Source organism: Giraffa tippelskirchi, chromosome 4 (assembly GCF_054371585.1).
Source record: "Giraffa tippelskirchi isolate mGirTip1 chromosome 4, T2T-mGirTip1v1.2.pri, whole genome shotgun sequence".
Classification (NCBI taxonomy): Eukaryota; Metazoa; Chordata; class Mammalia; order Artiodactyla; family Giraffidae; genus Giraffa; species Giraffa tippelskirchi.
The window spans coordinates 173,220,353-173,233,382 of NC_137278.1; the positions used below are offsets into that span (position 1 = coordinate 173,220,353).

Here is a 13,030-nt window from a genome sequence, read left to right on the forward strand (position 1 = left end):
CCTGACAGCCATCCTGTTTTTTGAGCATTAGCTGCCCTTTCTCCTTGCTTGGTGTCCTATAACAAACACTGTACTTTCCTTCAGCACAACCCAGTGTCATTAGATTGGCTTCGCTGTGTGTTGGGTGAGCAGACTCCAATTCCATTGGGTAAAGAGAGGAGAATAGAGGAGGACAGGAATAGCTTTAGCTGGGGATAGGAATACAGAAGGGATGGTATTTGAATTGACTCTTGAAGAATGATAATAAATAGGTAGAAGGGTGGGTTTCCTAGAAGCATCAGAGAGAGTGGCTTGTGAAGGGGCATGCAGCATTAGAGAAGGATTAAAAGTCGGGTGTGATTGGAAAATGAGTCAGTCCATCAGGGGAGGGAGAGGAGGTAGGGTGGAGGATGGCAAGAGATGGAGCCAGACTGAGGTCAGAACATATGCCATGCTATATGGTTGAACTTTACAGACAATAACAAAACAGAAAATTGATGCCCTGACAGCTGTGGCAGACGTTCTTGTTGAGGAAGTCTTTGTTTTGTTTGGGAATTGTTTTTAGTGATAGACTGAAGTAGCATTAGGTTGGCTGGTCGTGAATAAAGAACTTCTTTGTGAATCACGTTCAGGAAAATAAAGGATTGAGTAATAGAATTATTTTCTGGTTGGGAAATTTTGGTTTGGACGGGAAATTTTGTTGGGAAATTCAAACCTTCCTGAGTCATTTATGACTTATGAAATGGATTAATGGCTAAATCTTAAAAAAAGATGTATTAAACAGAAGGTTATTCTTAGCTTAGGAATGCTCTCTCATCAATTTAAACACCTATAGCGGTAGATGGTGAAAGACAAAAATTTTTTGACTTTTGATTTCCCTGTAAAGTAATTGGAGTCCATGCCTGTGAAATATTTCCATCTCTTTTTAAAAGGGAGTTTATGTTAAATAAAAGTGATTCAAATTCTAGTTTTAATGGTAATAGCCTACATTTTTACCAATTAAGTTGACTCCTGAGGCATAAAAGTTTAAAATATGAGATCATTATATAATTCTCAGTATAGATGCCAGAACTGCTTCATTTTTAATACCCTTATACTCATGAGGTAACACTTCTGTGTTTGAACATGTGTTTCAGAAGCAGTGGGAATTAGTTTTTAGTCATGAGGCCCGTTACTCTTACCCTCTCACCTGTGCCACACCCATTCACACACAAACATGCCACTCACAACATAAAAATGCTCCCTTCAGTATATAGGTGCATGTATTGGTAGGTTAGCCTGATATAAGAGAGAATTTCTTCACTATGCTTGCTAGCAGATGCTGGAAAATATCCTCCCATAATGTCTTAGAAGTCTCTGTTAACTGAAATGAAGTAGTTGTAATGCTCTTTGACACCAAAGAGAATCCTAGGTTACTTTTAAGGCATGTCTTTAGCCACAATCCTAAGGTGTTGCCATCCTCAGTATGGTTTCTCTGAGATGGTACTTTGTTGTTGTTCAGTCGCTAAGTCATGTCAGACTCTTTGTGGCCCCATGGACTGCAGTATGCCAGGCTTCCTTGTTCTTCAGTATCTCCTGGAGTTTGCTCAAATTCATGTCCACTGAATCAGTGATGCTGTCTTAACCATCTCATTCTCTGCCCCCATCTTCTCCTTTTGCCTTCAATTTTTCCCAGAATGAGGGTCTTTTCTAATGAGTGGGCTTTTCCTGTCAGATGGCCAAAGTATTAGAGCTTCAGCTTTAGCGTCAGTCCTTCCAATGAATATTCAAGTTTGATTTCCTTTGGAATTGACTGGTTTGATCTCCTTGCAGTCCAAGGGACTCTCAAGAGTCTTATCTAGCACCACAGTTCAAAAGCATCAATTCTTTAGCACTCAGCCTTCTTTATGGTCCAACTCTGACATCCATACATGACTGCTGGAAAAACCATAGCTTTGACTAGATGGACCTTTGTAGGCAAAGTGATGTCTCTGCTTTATAATATGCTGTCTAAGTTTGTCATAGCTTTCCTTCCAAGGATCAAGTTTCTTTAAAATATATAAATAAATAAAATTTAAAAAATAAAAAAAGAAGTACAAATACACCTTGGTAATAGGCTGCCTAAACTTAGTCACCTTCCAGGCAGAAGTAAAAGGGGAAGGAGAATTAATGCCACTTTTGTGAGGCATTTGGGAGTTATTGTTTTATTCATAGCAATTTTATTTATTCTCTATAAATTATCTTCTCAGTATCAAACTATATCAGATTTCATCAATACTGTATGCATCTGCAATTAGTAGAGGACAAAGTATGTTACTTAGACTGTAGTTGAATGTTATAACAATGGTAACAGAATGTTTATTAAATTGTATTTAAAAGGGGCTTTTTATTAATATTATTGCATTTAATCATTATCTTTCCTATTGGATTCTGTCATAACTTATTTTAACCAAACAAATTCAGTTTTCCTGGCTTATACTGTTTATATTCATTAAATAGTAGCACTTTTAGAATGCTTCTTTTAAAACTCATTCTCAGGTGTAATAACAGATTTTGAGCAGCTGTGAGAAAAATCTAATAATTTTTGAGGGAAGGTATTTAACTTTCAGGTGTGAGATTACCAAGGTAGGGATAATTTTTAATTTCTGTGACCAAATTTCTTTAAATTTCATGTCAGATACATTTATATTTCATGTGAGACACAAGTGTATCTTAAATAGAGGGAAGTTTCTTCTCAATTCAGTGGTGTCCTCAGAGGCTAGTCTGACCAGAAGTGGAGTGTTTCTGCTTCTGGCTTCCTATACCTTCTGACTTCAGAAGCTAATTTTTCCTTTGCCTGAACAGGAGCCAAGGCTCAGATGTCCTAGGTGCTTCCCGGTATTAGCCAGGTTATCCCCTGGAGGATCAAGTTGACAGGCAGGAGGGAGCAGGTTTGGAATCTTGCTGAATCTGTGATTGTTTGTCTAGGAATGTAGACACGGAGATGACTCTGGAGCGAGCAGTGAGTATGCTTGAGGCGGACCACACACCACCGTCCAAGATTCCTGTTGCAGCTACTTTCATACAGCATGAGTGCTTCCAGAAATCTGAAGCACGGAAAAGGGTGAGTATATCATCTCAAGTCTGGTGCAAAACAAGCATACTTTCACATCTATTATGGTGATCCTGCAAACTGAAACCAAATTTAATTTAATATTTGAATTATTGAATTATTTGTGGGCTTCCCGGGTGAATCAGCTGGTAAAGAATCCGCCTGCAACGTGGGAAACCTGGGTTTGAACCCTGGGTTGGGAAGAGCCCCTGGAGAAGGGAACGGCTACCCACTCCAGTATTCTGGCCTGGAGAATTCCATGGACTGTACGGTCCTTGGGGTCCCAAAGAGTCGGATACGACTGAGCGACTTTAACTTTCATTTTTTCATGTCAATCGTAGCTTATTTTTTAAATTAATTAAATAATTTAAAATAATATTTTATTAATACCTTTTAATCTAAAAGGAAATATACACTGATTACCAAAAAAATTTTCTGCAATCCAGAAAATTAGAACATAAATGACTGCATGTACCTCTCCCTTCTTTGTCTGACCTCTCCCTTTAGAACCATCTCCAGAGATAATTGTTTGTAGCAGTCTGTGTACTTTCAGATTTTTTTGAGAGAGAAGAGGGGAGAGAGAAAATGAGTGTACATTTTAGGCTATTGTTTTCTATATTTAAAAAAATACATTAAATGTGAGCAATGTGTTCTAAGTTTTTATTTTCCCTAAACAGTTTCTTTAACATTACAAGAGTGACTCAATGAATAGCTTTATACATATATCTTTTGGCATTTCCACCAGTGTTGCTATAGGACAGATCCTCTAAGATGGAATCAATAGGTCACTTTGTTTTAAATGGTACCTTTGTAGGGGAAAAAAAAAATCATAGTTTGAAAAGGCACACAGTGAAAAGTTTTTCTCCTACTCCAAACCCCAGTCTAGCCCTCCATCTCCCTCTTCTTCTCTCAACCTCCCATTCTCTGTCGTCCTCCTCCACTCCTTCTCTCTTTGTCTCTCACATCAATTTTAGGGAATCTTTCCAGAGATAATTTATGCATGTAGAAGCAGTTATTGGATGGATTGATTGAATATCCTTTTTGTTTTAAAATCACAAATGGTAACAGGTTGCTTACAATACTCAGTACTTTGTTTTAATTTAACACTATATCTTGGAAATCTTCAGTATATTAGCCCTACCCTCATTCTTTAAAACTGCTACATAGATTTTTTTTAAATTTATTTCTTTTTAATTGGAGGATAATTACTTTACAATATTGTGTTGGTTTCTGCTATACATCAACGTGAATGAACCATAAGTATACATATGTCCTCTCCCTCTTGAATATCCTTTCCACCCCATGCCACCCCTCTAGGTTGTCACAGAGCACTAGATTTGAGCTCCTTTTCTATTTTGCATATGGTAGTGTATATGTTTCAATATTAACCCTCAATTCATCCCACCCTCACCCTCCTCTACTGTGTCCTCAAGTCTGTTTTTTATGTCTGTGTCTCCTTTGCTGCCCTGCAAATAGGTTCATCAGTCCCCATCTTTCTAGATTCCATATATATGTATGTGTGTGTGTTACTTCAAACTGCTACATAGATATCTCTTGTATAAATGCACTAATTTTGTTTGTTCAGTTTTTTAACAGTTTTATTAAGGTTAAAAATGACAAAATTTTTGATATATGTTTTGATACAGTGAAACCATCATCACAGTCAATACAGTGAGCAAATTCATTACCTCCAAAGTTTCCTTGTGCTCCTTGGTAATCAATCAGTACATCCCACCCCTCCACAACTCGCTTCCCATCCCCAGGCAGCCAGTGATCTGCTTTCTGTTACTACAGATTAGTTGAATTTTCTAGAATTGTATATAAATGGTATCATAGAGTAAATACATGTTTTTTTGTCTGAATTCTTTTATTCAGCTTAAATCTTTTAAGGCTGTATGTATCAAAAGGTGTGTGTGTGTGTGTGTGTGTGTGTGTGTGTGTGTATGGCTGAGTAGTATTTTGTTTTGTGGTTACCATAATGTGTTTATCCACTTACCTGTCGATGGGCATTTGAGTTTTGGCTATTACAAATAAAGCTGCTATGAACATATGTTTACAAACAAATGTTTTAATTTCTCTGAGGTGAATACCTTGGAGTAGAATGCCTGGATGATATTGTAGTTGTTCAACTTTTTAAGGATTTGCCAAACTGTTTTACAAAGTAACTATACTATTTTACATTCCCATTAGCAATGTATGAGAGTTCTGGTTCCTCTGTGTCCTAACACTTGATATGGTCAGTCTTAATTAGAGCCAATAGGTTTGTGGTAGTATTTCATTGTGGTTTTAATTTGCATTTTCCTAATGACTGATGTTGAGCATCTTTTCATTTGCTTGTTATCTGTATATTGATACCTTCTTTGGTGAAATGTGTTTTCAGATCTTTTGCCTGTTTTTTTATTTGGGTCTTCTGTTTTCTTATTATTGACTTTTGATATTTATTTATAGATTCTGGATATAAGTCTTTTTTCATATGTATGATTTGGAAATATTTTCACTCAGATGTGTTTTGTCTTTTCATTCTTTTAACAGTTTTAAATTTCGATGGAGTATAATTTATCAGTTTTTTCCTTGTGGATCACACTTCTCATGGTGTATCCAAGAAATCTTTCTGTACTCAAAGGTCACAAAAATAATCTCCTATATTTTCTTCCAGAAGTTTTTTTAAGTATAAGACTTTATAGTTGAGTAGTCCATTTGTGGTTAATCTTTGTATATATTGCAAGATGTTTACCAAAGTTCCTTTTGTTAAAATATATATATCAATATATGCAATTGTTTAGGCAGGATTTGTCAAAAAGACTATCCTTTTGGTACTGAGTTATTTTTGCACTTTTGTTGAAAGGAATTAATCATATACATGTTTTGTCTTTTGTTTTTTTTTAATTGAGATATAATTGGCATATAACATATTAGTTTTAGACATACAATATAATGATACAATATATGAATGTATTCTGCAGTGATCACCACAATAAATCTGGTTACCATTCATCACTACACATACTTACGAGATTTTTTTTGCCATGAGAAGTTTTAAAATCTACTGTCTAGCAACTTTCAAATGTGCAGTACAGTATTATTAACTGTCGTCATCAGGCTATCCATTACATCCCCAGAACTATTTATTTTACAGCTGTAAGTTTGTACCTTTTGACCCCCTTCACCCAGTGTATCCTCCTTCAAACCCCCTCCCCATCCTCTGGCAACTGCCAACCTGTTCTCTGTATCTATCATTTTATTTTTGTTTTGTTTTGTTTGTGTCTTAGATTCCAGATGTGAGTGAGATCATGTGTTTGTCTGTCTCTGACTTATTTCACTTAACATACTGCCTTTAAGGTCCATCCATGTTATTGCAGAGACCGCAATTGCTTCCTTTTTATAGCTGAATAATATTCTGTATATATATGGAATATATATGTGTATACACACATACACCACAACTTCTGTATCTACTCATTCATCAGTGGACACTTAGGTTGTTTCCATGTCTCTATAAATAATGTTGTAGTGAACATGGGGATTCATATATCTTTTTGAGTTAGTGTTTTTGTTTCCTTAGGATAAATCCTATAATTAGAATTGCTGGATCATATGGTAGTTCTACTTTTCATTTTTTGAAGAACCTCCATACCATTTTCCAAAGTGTGCCAATTTACATTCCCACCAGTAGTGTACAGGGTTTCCTTCTCTCCACGTCCTTGCCAGTGCTGTTATTTCTTGTCTTTTGGTAATAGCCATTCTAAAAGGTGTGAGGTAATCATCTCATGTGGTTTTGATTGGCATTTCCTTGATGATGAGTGATGTTGAGCATCATTTCATGTGTTTTTTGGCCATCTGTCTGTTTTCTTCAGAAAATGTCTATTTTTGTCCTCTACCCATTTTTTAATCAGATTGTTTTGATGTTGACTTGTATAAATTATTTGTATATTTTGTATATTAACCCCTTATCAGACGATCTGCAGTTATTTTCTCCCATTTACAGGTTGCCTTTTTGATTTATTTTAAGATTTTTTTTTGGATGTGGGCCATTTATAAAGTTCTTAGTGAATTTGTTGTAGTGCTTCTGTTCTATGTTTTGGTATTTTGACCACAAGGCATGTAGAATCTTAGCTCCCCAACCAGAGATCAAACCCATACCCCTTGCACTGGAACACGTAATCTTAACCACTGGACCACTATTTCTGCTTTTGTTGCTTTTTTTCTTCATGTGTCAAATCCAGAAAATCATCACCATTACCAAGGTCAAGGAGCTTATAGCCTATATTTTCTTCAGGAGATTTATGGTATCAGGTCTTAACATTGATTAATCCATTTTCATTTGATTTTGGGGTATGGTATAAGATAGTTACATTAAACATGTTTGGAGCTAAGTTGTCCACCAGGAAGGGATAAGGAACAAACTTGTCAAGGGCTGCACTTGCTGCATGTATATTTTTAACTACTGTAGAGGACTAATTTTCCCAGGAGGTGCAAGCACATCTAGTACATCTTAACTTGATCGCAATAACCTGAGACAGTGGAGAACAGCTAATCTTACCTATTCCACAAGAAAGCTTTTGAAACTTGCTATATTTGACTGGAGAATGGACAGGTTGGGTTTTTAAAGTCATTCCTTTGGGTGCTCTTAGCATCATAAGGTGGTTGGAAGGGATTTTTCCAGTCCTTTACAACGTGACCAGCAGTCACCCTTCAGAAGGAAAAAAATGGAAACACAAAATTAGATACTGTAGGACATTTTCATATGCTTTTTGATGTCTATGAATGTTCAGTAATTTGATTCAACAAGTTTTGGGTTTTCTGGTACTGAAATAAATTTGTGAAATCTAGGAATAAATATAATGGATACTTGCACAAAAACTGTATTTCTTTAGAGGCACCTAAAAATACATTATCAATATAATTTTAGCTAAAATACAGCTGCTAAGTTCTTAAACTGCCTTCTATCAACAGATAGAGTGGTAAAAATCAACAAAATGCTTATGTTTCTATGTTTTATGTGTGCTGTGCTTAGTTGCTCAGTCATGTCCAACTCTTTGCAATCCCATGGATGGTGGCCTGCCAGGCTCCTCTTGTCCAAGGGGATTCTCCAGACAATAATGGAGTGGATAGGCTGTCCCTTCTCCAGGGGATCTTCCTGACCTAGGAATCAAACTGGGGTCTCCTGCAAGGCAGGTGGATGCTTTACCAGCTGAGCTACCAGGGAAGCCCATTTCTACATATTCTACTACAATTTATATATATATCAGTCAGTTCAGTTCAGTCTCTCAGTTGTGTCCAACTCTTTGCAACCCCGTGGACTGCGCATGCCAGACCTCCCTGTCCATCACCAGCTCCCAGAGTTTACTCAAACTCATGTCCGTTGAGTTGGTGATGCCATCCAACCATCTCATCCTCTTTCGTCCCCTTCTTCTCCCGCCTTCAGTCTTTCCCAGGATCAGAGTCTTTTCCAATGAGTCAGTTCTTCATATCAGGTGGCCAAAGTATTGGAGCTTCAGCTTCAGCATCAGTACTTCCAATGAATATTCAGGACTGATTTCCTCTAGGATGGACTGGTTGGATCTCCTTTCAGTCCAAGAGTCTTCTCCAACACCACAGTTCAAAACCATCAATTTTTTGGCTTTCAGCTTTCTTTATAGTCCAACTCTCACATCCATACATGACTACTGGGAAAACCATAGCTTTGACTAGAGGGACTTTTGTTGGCAAAGTAATGTCTCTGCTTTTTAATATACTGTCTAGGTTGGTCATAGCTTTTCTTCCAAAGAGCAAGCATCTTTTAATTTCATGGCAGCAGTCACCATCTGCAGTGATTTTGGAGCCCCAAAAAATAAAGTCAGCCACTGTTTCCACTGTTTCCCTATCTATTTGCCATGAAGTGATGGGACCAGATGACATGATCTTAATTTTCTGAATGTTGAGCTTTAAGCCAACTTTTTCACTCTCCCCTTTCACTTTCATCAAGAGGCTCTTAGATTCTTCTTTGCTTTCTGCCATAAGGGTGGTGTCATCTGCATATCTCAGGTTTTTATTTCTCCCAGCAATCTTGATTCCAGCTTGTGTTTCATCCAGCCTAGCATTTCTCATGATGTACTCTGCATCTAAGTTAAATAAGCAGGGTGACAATATACAGCCTTGACGTACTCTTTTCCCAATTTGGAACCAGTCTGTTGTTCCATGTCCATTTCTAACTGTTGCTTCCTGACCTGCCTACAGATTTCTCAAGAGGCAGGTCAGGTGGTCTGGTATTCCCATCTCTTTCAGAATTTTTCACAGTTTGTTGTGGTCTACACAGTCAGAAGCTTTGGCATAGTCAATAAAGCAGAAGTAGATGTTTTTCTGGAATTCTCTTGCTTTTTCAATGATCCAGCGGATGTTGGCGATTTAATCTCTGGTTCTTCTGCCTTTTCTGAATCCAGCTTGAACACCTGGAAGTTCATAGTTCACGTACTGTTGAAGCCTGGCTTGGAGAATTTTGAGCATTACTTTACTAGCATGTGAGATGGGTACAATTGTGCGGTCATTTGAGCATTCTTTGGCATTGCCTTTCTTTGGGATTGGAATGAAAACTGACCTTTTCCAGTCCTGTGGCTACTGCTGAGTTTTCCAAATTTGCTGGCATATTGAATACAGTACTTTCACAGCATCATCTTTTAGGATTTGAAATAGCTCAACTGGAATTCCATCACCTCCACTAGCTTTGTTCATAGTGATGCTTCCTAGGGCCCACTTGACTTCACATTCCAGGATGTCTGGCTCTAGGAGAATGATCACACCATCATGGTTATCTGGGTCATGAAGATCTTTTTTGTATAGTTCTTCTGTGTATTCCTGCCACCTCTTCTTAATATCTTCTGCTTCTGTTAGGTCCATACCATTTCTGTCCTTTATTCTGCTTGTCTTTGCATGACATGTTCCCGTGGTATCTCTAATTTTCTTGAAGAGATCTCTAGTCTTTCCCATTCTCTTGTTTTCCTCTATTTCTTTGCATTGATCACTGAGGAAGGCTTTCTTTTCTCTCCTTGCTATTCTTTGGAACTCTGAATTCAGATAGGTATATCTTTGCTTTTCTCCTTTGCTTTTTGCTTCTCTTCTTTTCACAGCTATTTGTGAGGTCTCTTCAGACAACCATTTTGCCTTTTTGCATTTCTTTTTCTTGGGGAAGGTCTTGATCCCTGCCTCCTGTACCATGGTCACAAAGCTCTGTCCATAGTTCTTCAGGCACTTTGTCTGTCAGATCTAATCACTTGAGTCTATTTCTCACTTCCACTGTATAATCGTAAGTGATTTGATTTAGGTCATACCTGAATGGTCTAGTGGTTTTCCCTACCTTTGTCAATTTAAGTCTGAATTTTGCAATAAGGAGTTCATGATCTGAGCCACAGTCAGCTTCCAATCTTGTATATGTGTGTATATATATATATATATATATATATATATATATACACACATATATGTACACATTTATGCATATGTATTGGGCTTCCCAGATGGCTCAGTGGTAAAGAATTCACCTGCAATGTAGGATACATGGGTTTGATCCCTAGGTTGGGAAGATTCCCTGGAAAATGAAATGGCAGCCCACTCCAGTATTCTCACCTGGGAAATCCCACGGACAGGAAAACGTGGCAGACTACAGTCCATGGGGTTGCAAGAGAGTCAGACGTGACTTAGCGACTAAACAATAAGAGAGTGGTACTGTTACATTCTTTTGCATGTGGCTGTGCAGCTTATACAAAACCTTTTATTATGTATTCTTGGCTCCTTTGTTGTAAATCACTCAATTATAGTGTTTGGATTTACTGCTGGGCTCTCTTCTCTGTTTCACTGATCTGTATGTCTGTGTTTATTTCCAGTATCATACTGTTTTGATCATTATAGCTTTTTAGTATAACTTAAAATCAGGGATGCATAACGCCTTCAGCTTTGTCCTTTTTTCTCGAGATTCCTTTATCCATTCAGGGTGTTTTTTGTGGTTCCATATAAATGTTAGCACTGCTTGTTCTACTTCCCTGAAAAGTACCATTGGAATTTTAATGGAGACTTCATTGAATCTGGAGATTGCTTTAGTTAGTATAGACATTTTAATGGTATTAATTCTTCCAATCTGTGATCATGGAATATTTTTCCATTTATTTGTTTCTTCAGTTTCTTTCGTCAGTGCCTTATACTTTTTAGTGTATAGATCTTTCACCTATTGGTTAAATTTATTCCTGGGATTTTATTTTTTTTGGTACAATGTAAATGATATTGTCTTCTTAATTTCTCTTTCTGAAAGTTTGTTATTAGTATATAAAAATGCAACAGATTTTTGTATATTGATTTTGGATCCTACAGCTTTACTGAATTTGTTGATTAGTTCTAATAGTTTTCTGTGATGTCTTTAGGGTTTCCTATCTATAATATCATGTAATCTGCAAATAGTGACAATTTACTTCTTCCTTTCTAATTTGATGCCTTTTATTTCTTTGTATTGCCTAATTGTTCTGGCTAAGGCTTTCGATACTATGTTAAGTAGAAGTGGTGAGAGTGGATATCCTTGTTATTTCTGATCTTCAAGGAAAAGCTTTCAGTTTTTTACCATTAAGTTTGATGACTTCCCTGATAGCTCAGTTGGTAAAGAATCTCTGCCTGCAGTGCAGGATACCCCGCTTTGATTCCTGGGTCAGGAAGATCTGCTGGAGAAGGGATAGGCAACCCACTCCAGCATTCTTGGGCTTCCCTTGTGGCTCAGCTGGTAAAGAATCCACCTGTAATGTGGGAGACCTGGGTTCGATCCCTGGGCTGGAAAGATCCTCTGGAGAAGGGAACAACTACCCACTCCAGTATTCTGGCCTGGAGAATTCCTTGAACTGTATAGTCCATGGGGTCACAAAGAGTCGGACATGACTAAGCAACTTTTGCTTTCACTTTGATGTTACCTGTGGGTATAAACTTTTCATAAATCACCATATCAAGTTGAACAACTTCTCTGATTTAATAGATTTTATTTTTACTAAAGGGCTTTCCTGGTGGCTCAGATGGTAAAGAATCCTCCTGCAGTGCAGAAGACCTGGTTTGATCCCTGGGTTGGGAAGATCCCCTGGAGTAGGGCATGGCAATACACTATAGTATTTTTGCCAGGAGAATCCCCATGGACAGAGGGGCCTGGAGGGCTACAGTCCATGGGGTTGCAAAGAATTTGACATGACTGAGGGACTAAGCACACACAAATTTTTACTAAGGAATGACTTGAGTTTTATCAAATGCTTTTTGTACATCTATTGGAAGATTTCTGGGGTTTTTATTTTAATATTGCTAATATGGTCTCTTACTATGATTTTTAAATTTATCCCATTCCTATGATAAAACTCACTTGGTCATGATGTACTGTCACTTTTTATATTTTTTAATTAGGTTTACTAAAATTTTGTCAAGAAATTGCACAGCTAATTTATAAATGATATTAATCTATAGTTTTCTTACAGTATCTTGGTCCAGCTTTAGACTGAGGGTTCTCCTAGCCTCATAGAATAAATTGGAAAGTGACCTCTCCTCTTGAAAGAATCTGATTGGACTTGGTACTCTTTCTTCCTTAAATGTTTGAAACTGATTTTACCTTTAAGTTTTATTTGTGAGGTTATTAACTATAAATTTAATTTCTTTAACTGATATGGGGCTATTTTGGACAATCTATTTCTTCCTATTGAGCTTTGGTAGTTTATGTTACTCAGAGACCAAAATCTTTGTTCATTTTGTCTAAGTTGTTCTGTGCTCTTCATTTCTTTTTATAAATATCATCTGATGTCATTTCCCTTTGCCTGATGAATTTTTTAAAACATTTATTATAGTACAAGTATTCTGATGATTAACTATTTTAGCTTTTGTATATCTGAGAAAGAATTTCATTTTTGCTTTCGTTTTGCTTTACTAGCAACAAAACTCCTAAACACAGAACTTGAAACTTGTTACTCTACTGTCCTGTCACTTGCATTGTCTCAA

General features: G+C 37.1%; 1 protein-coding gene across 2 annotated transcripts in view; it reads left to right on the forward strand.

Annotated features, from left to right (window-relative positions):
- The window catches only part of PKP2 (plakophilin 2), an 84,602-nt gene that overhangs the window by 24,133 nt on the left and 47,439 nt on the right, over positions 1-13,030 (forward strand). For both annotated transcript variants that reach the window (XM_081591598.1, XM_081591599.1), the window contains exon 4: positions 2,926-3,061. In XM_081591598.1, coding sequence (XP_081447724.1) covers positions 2,926-3,061 — 136 coding nt within the window. The remainder of the gene's footprint in view (positions 1-2,925; positions 3,062-13,030) is intronic.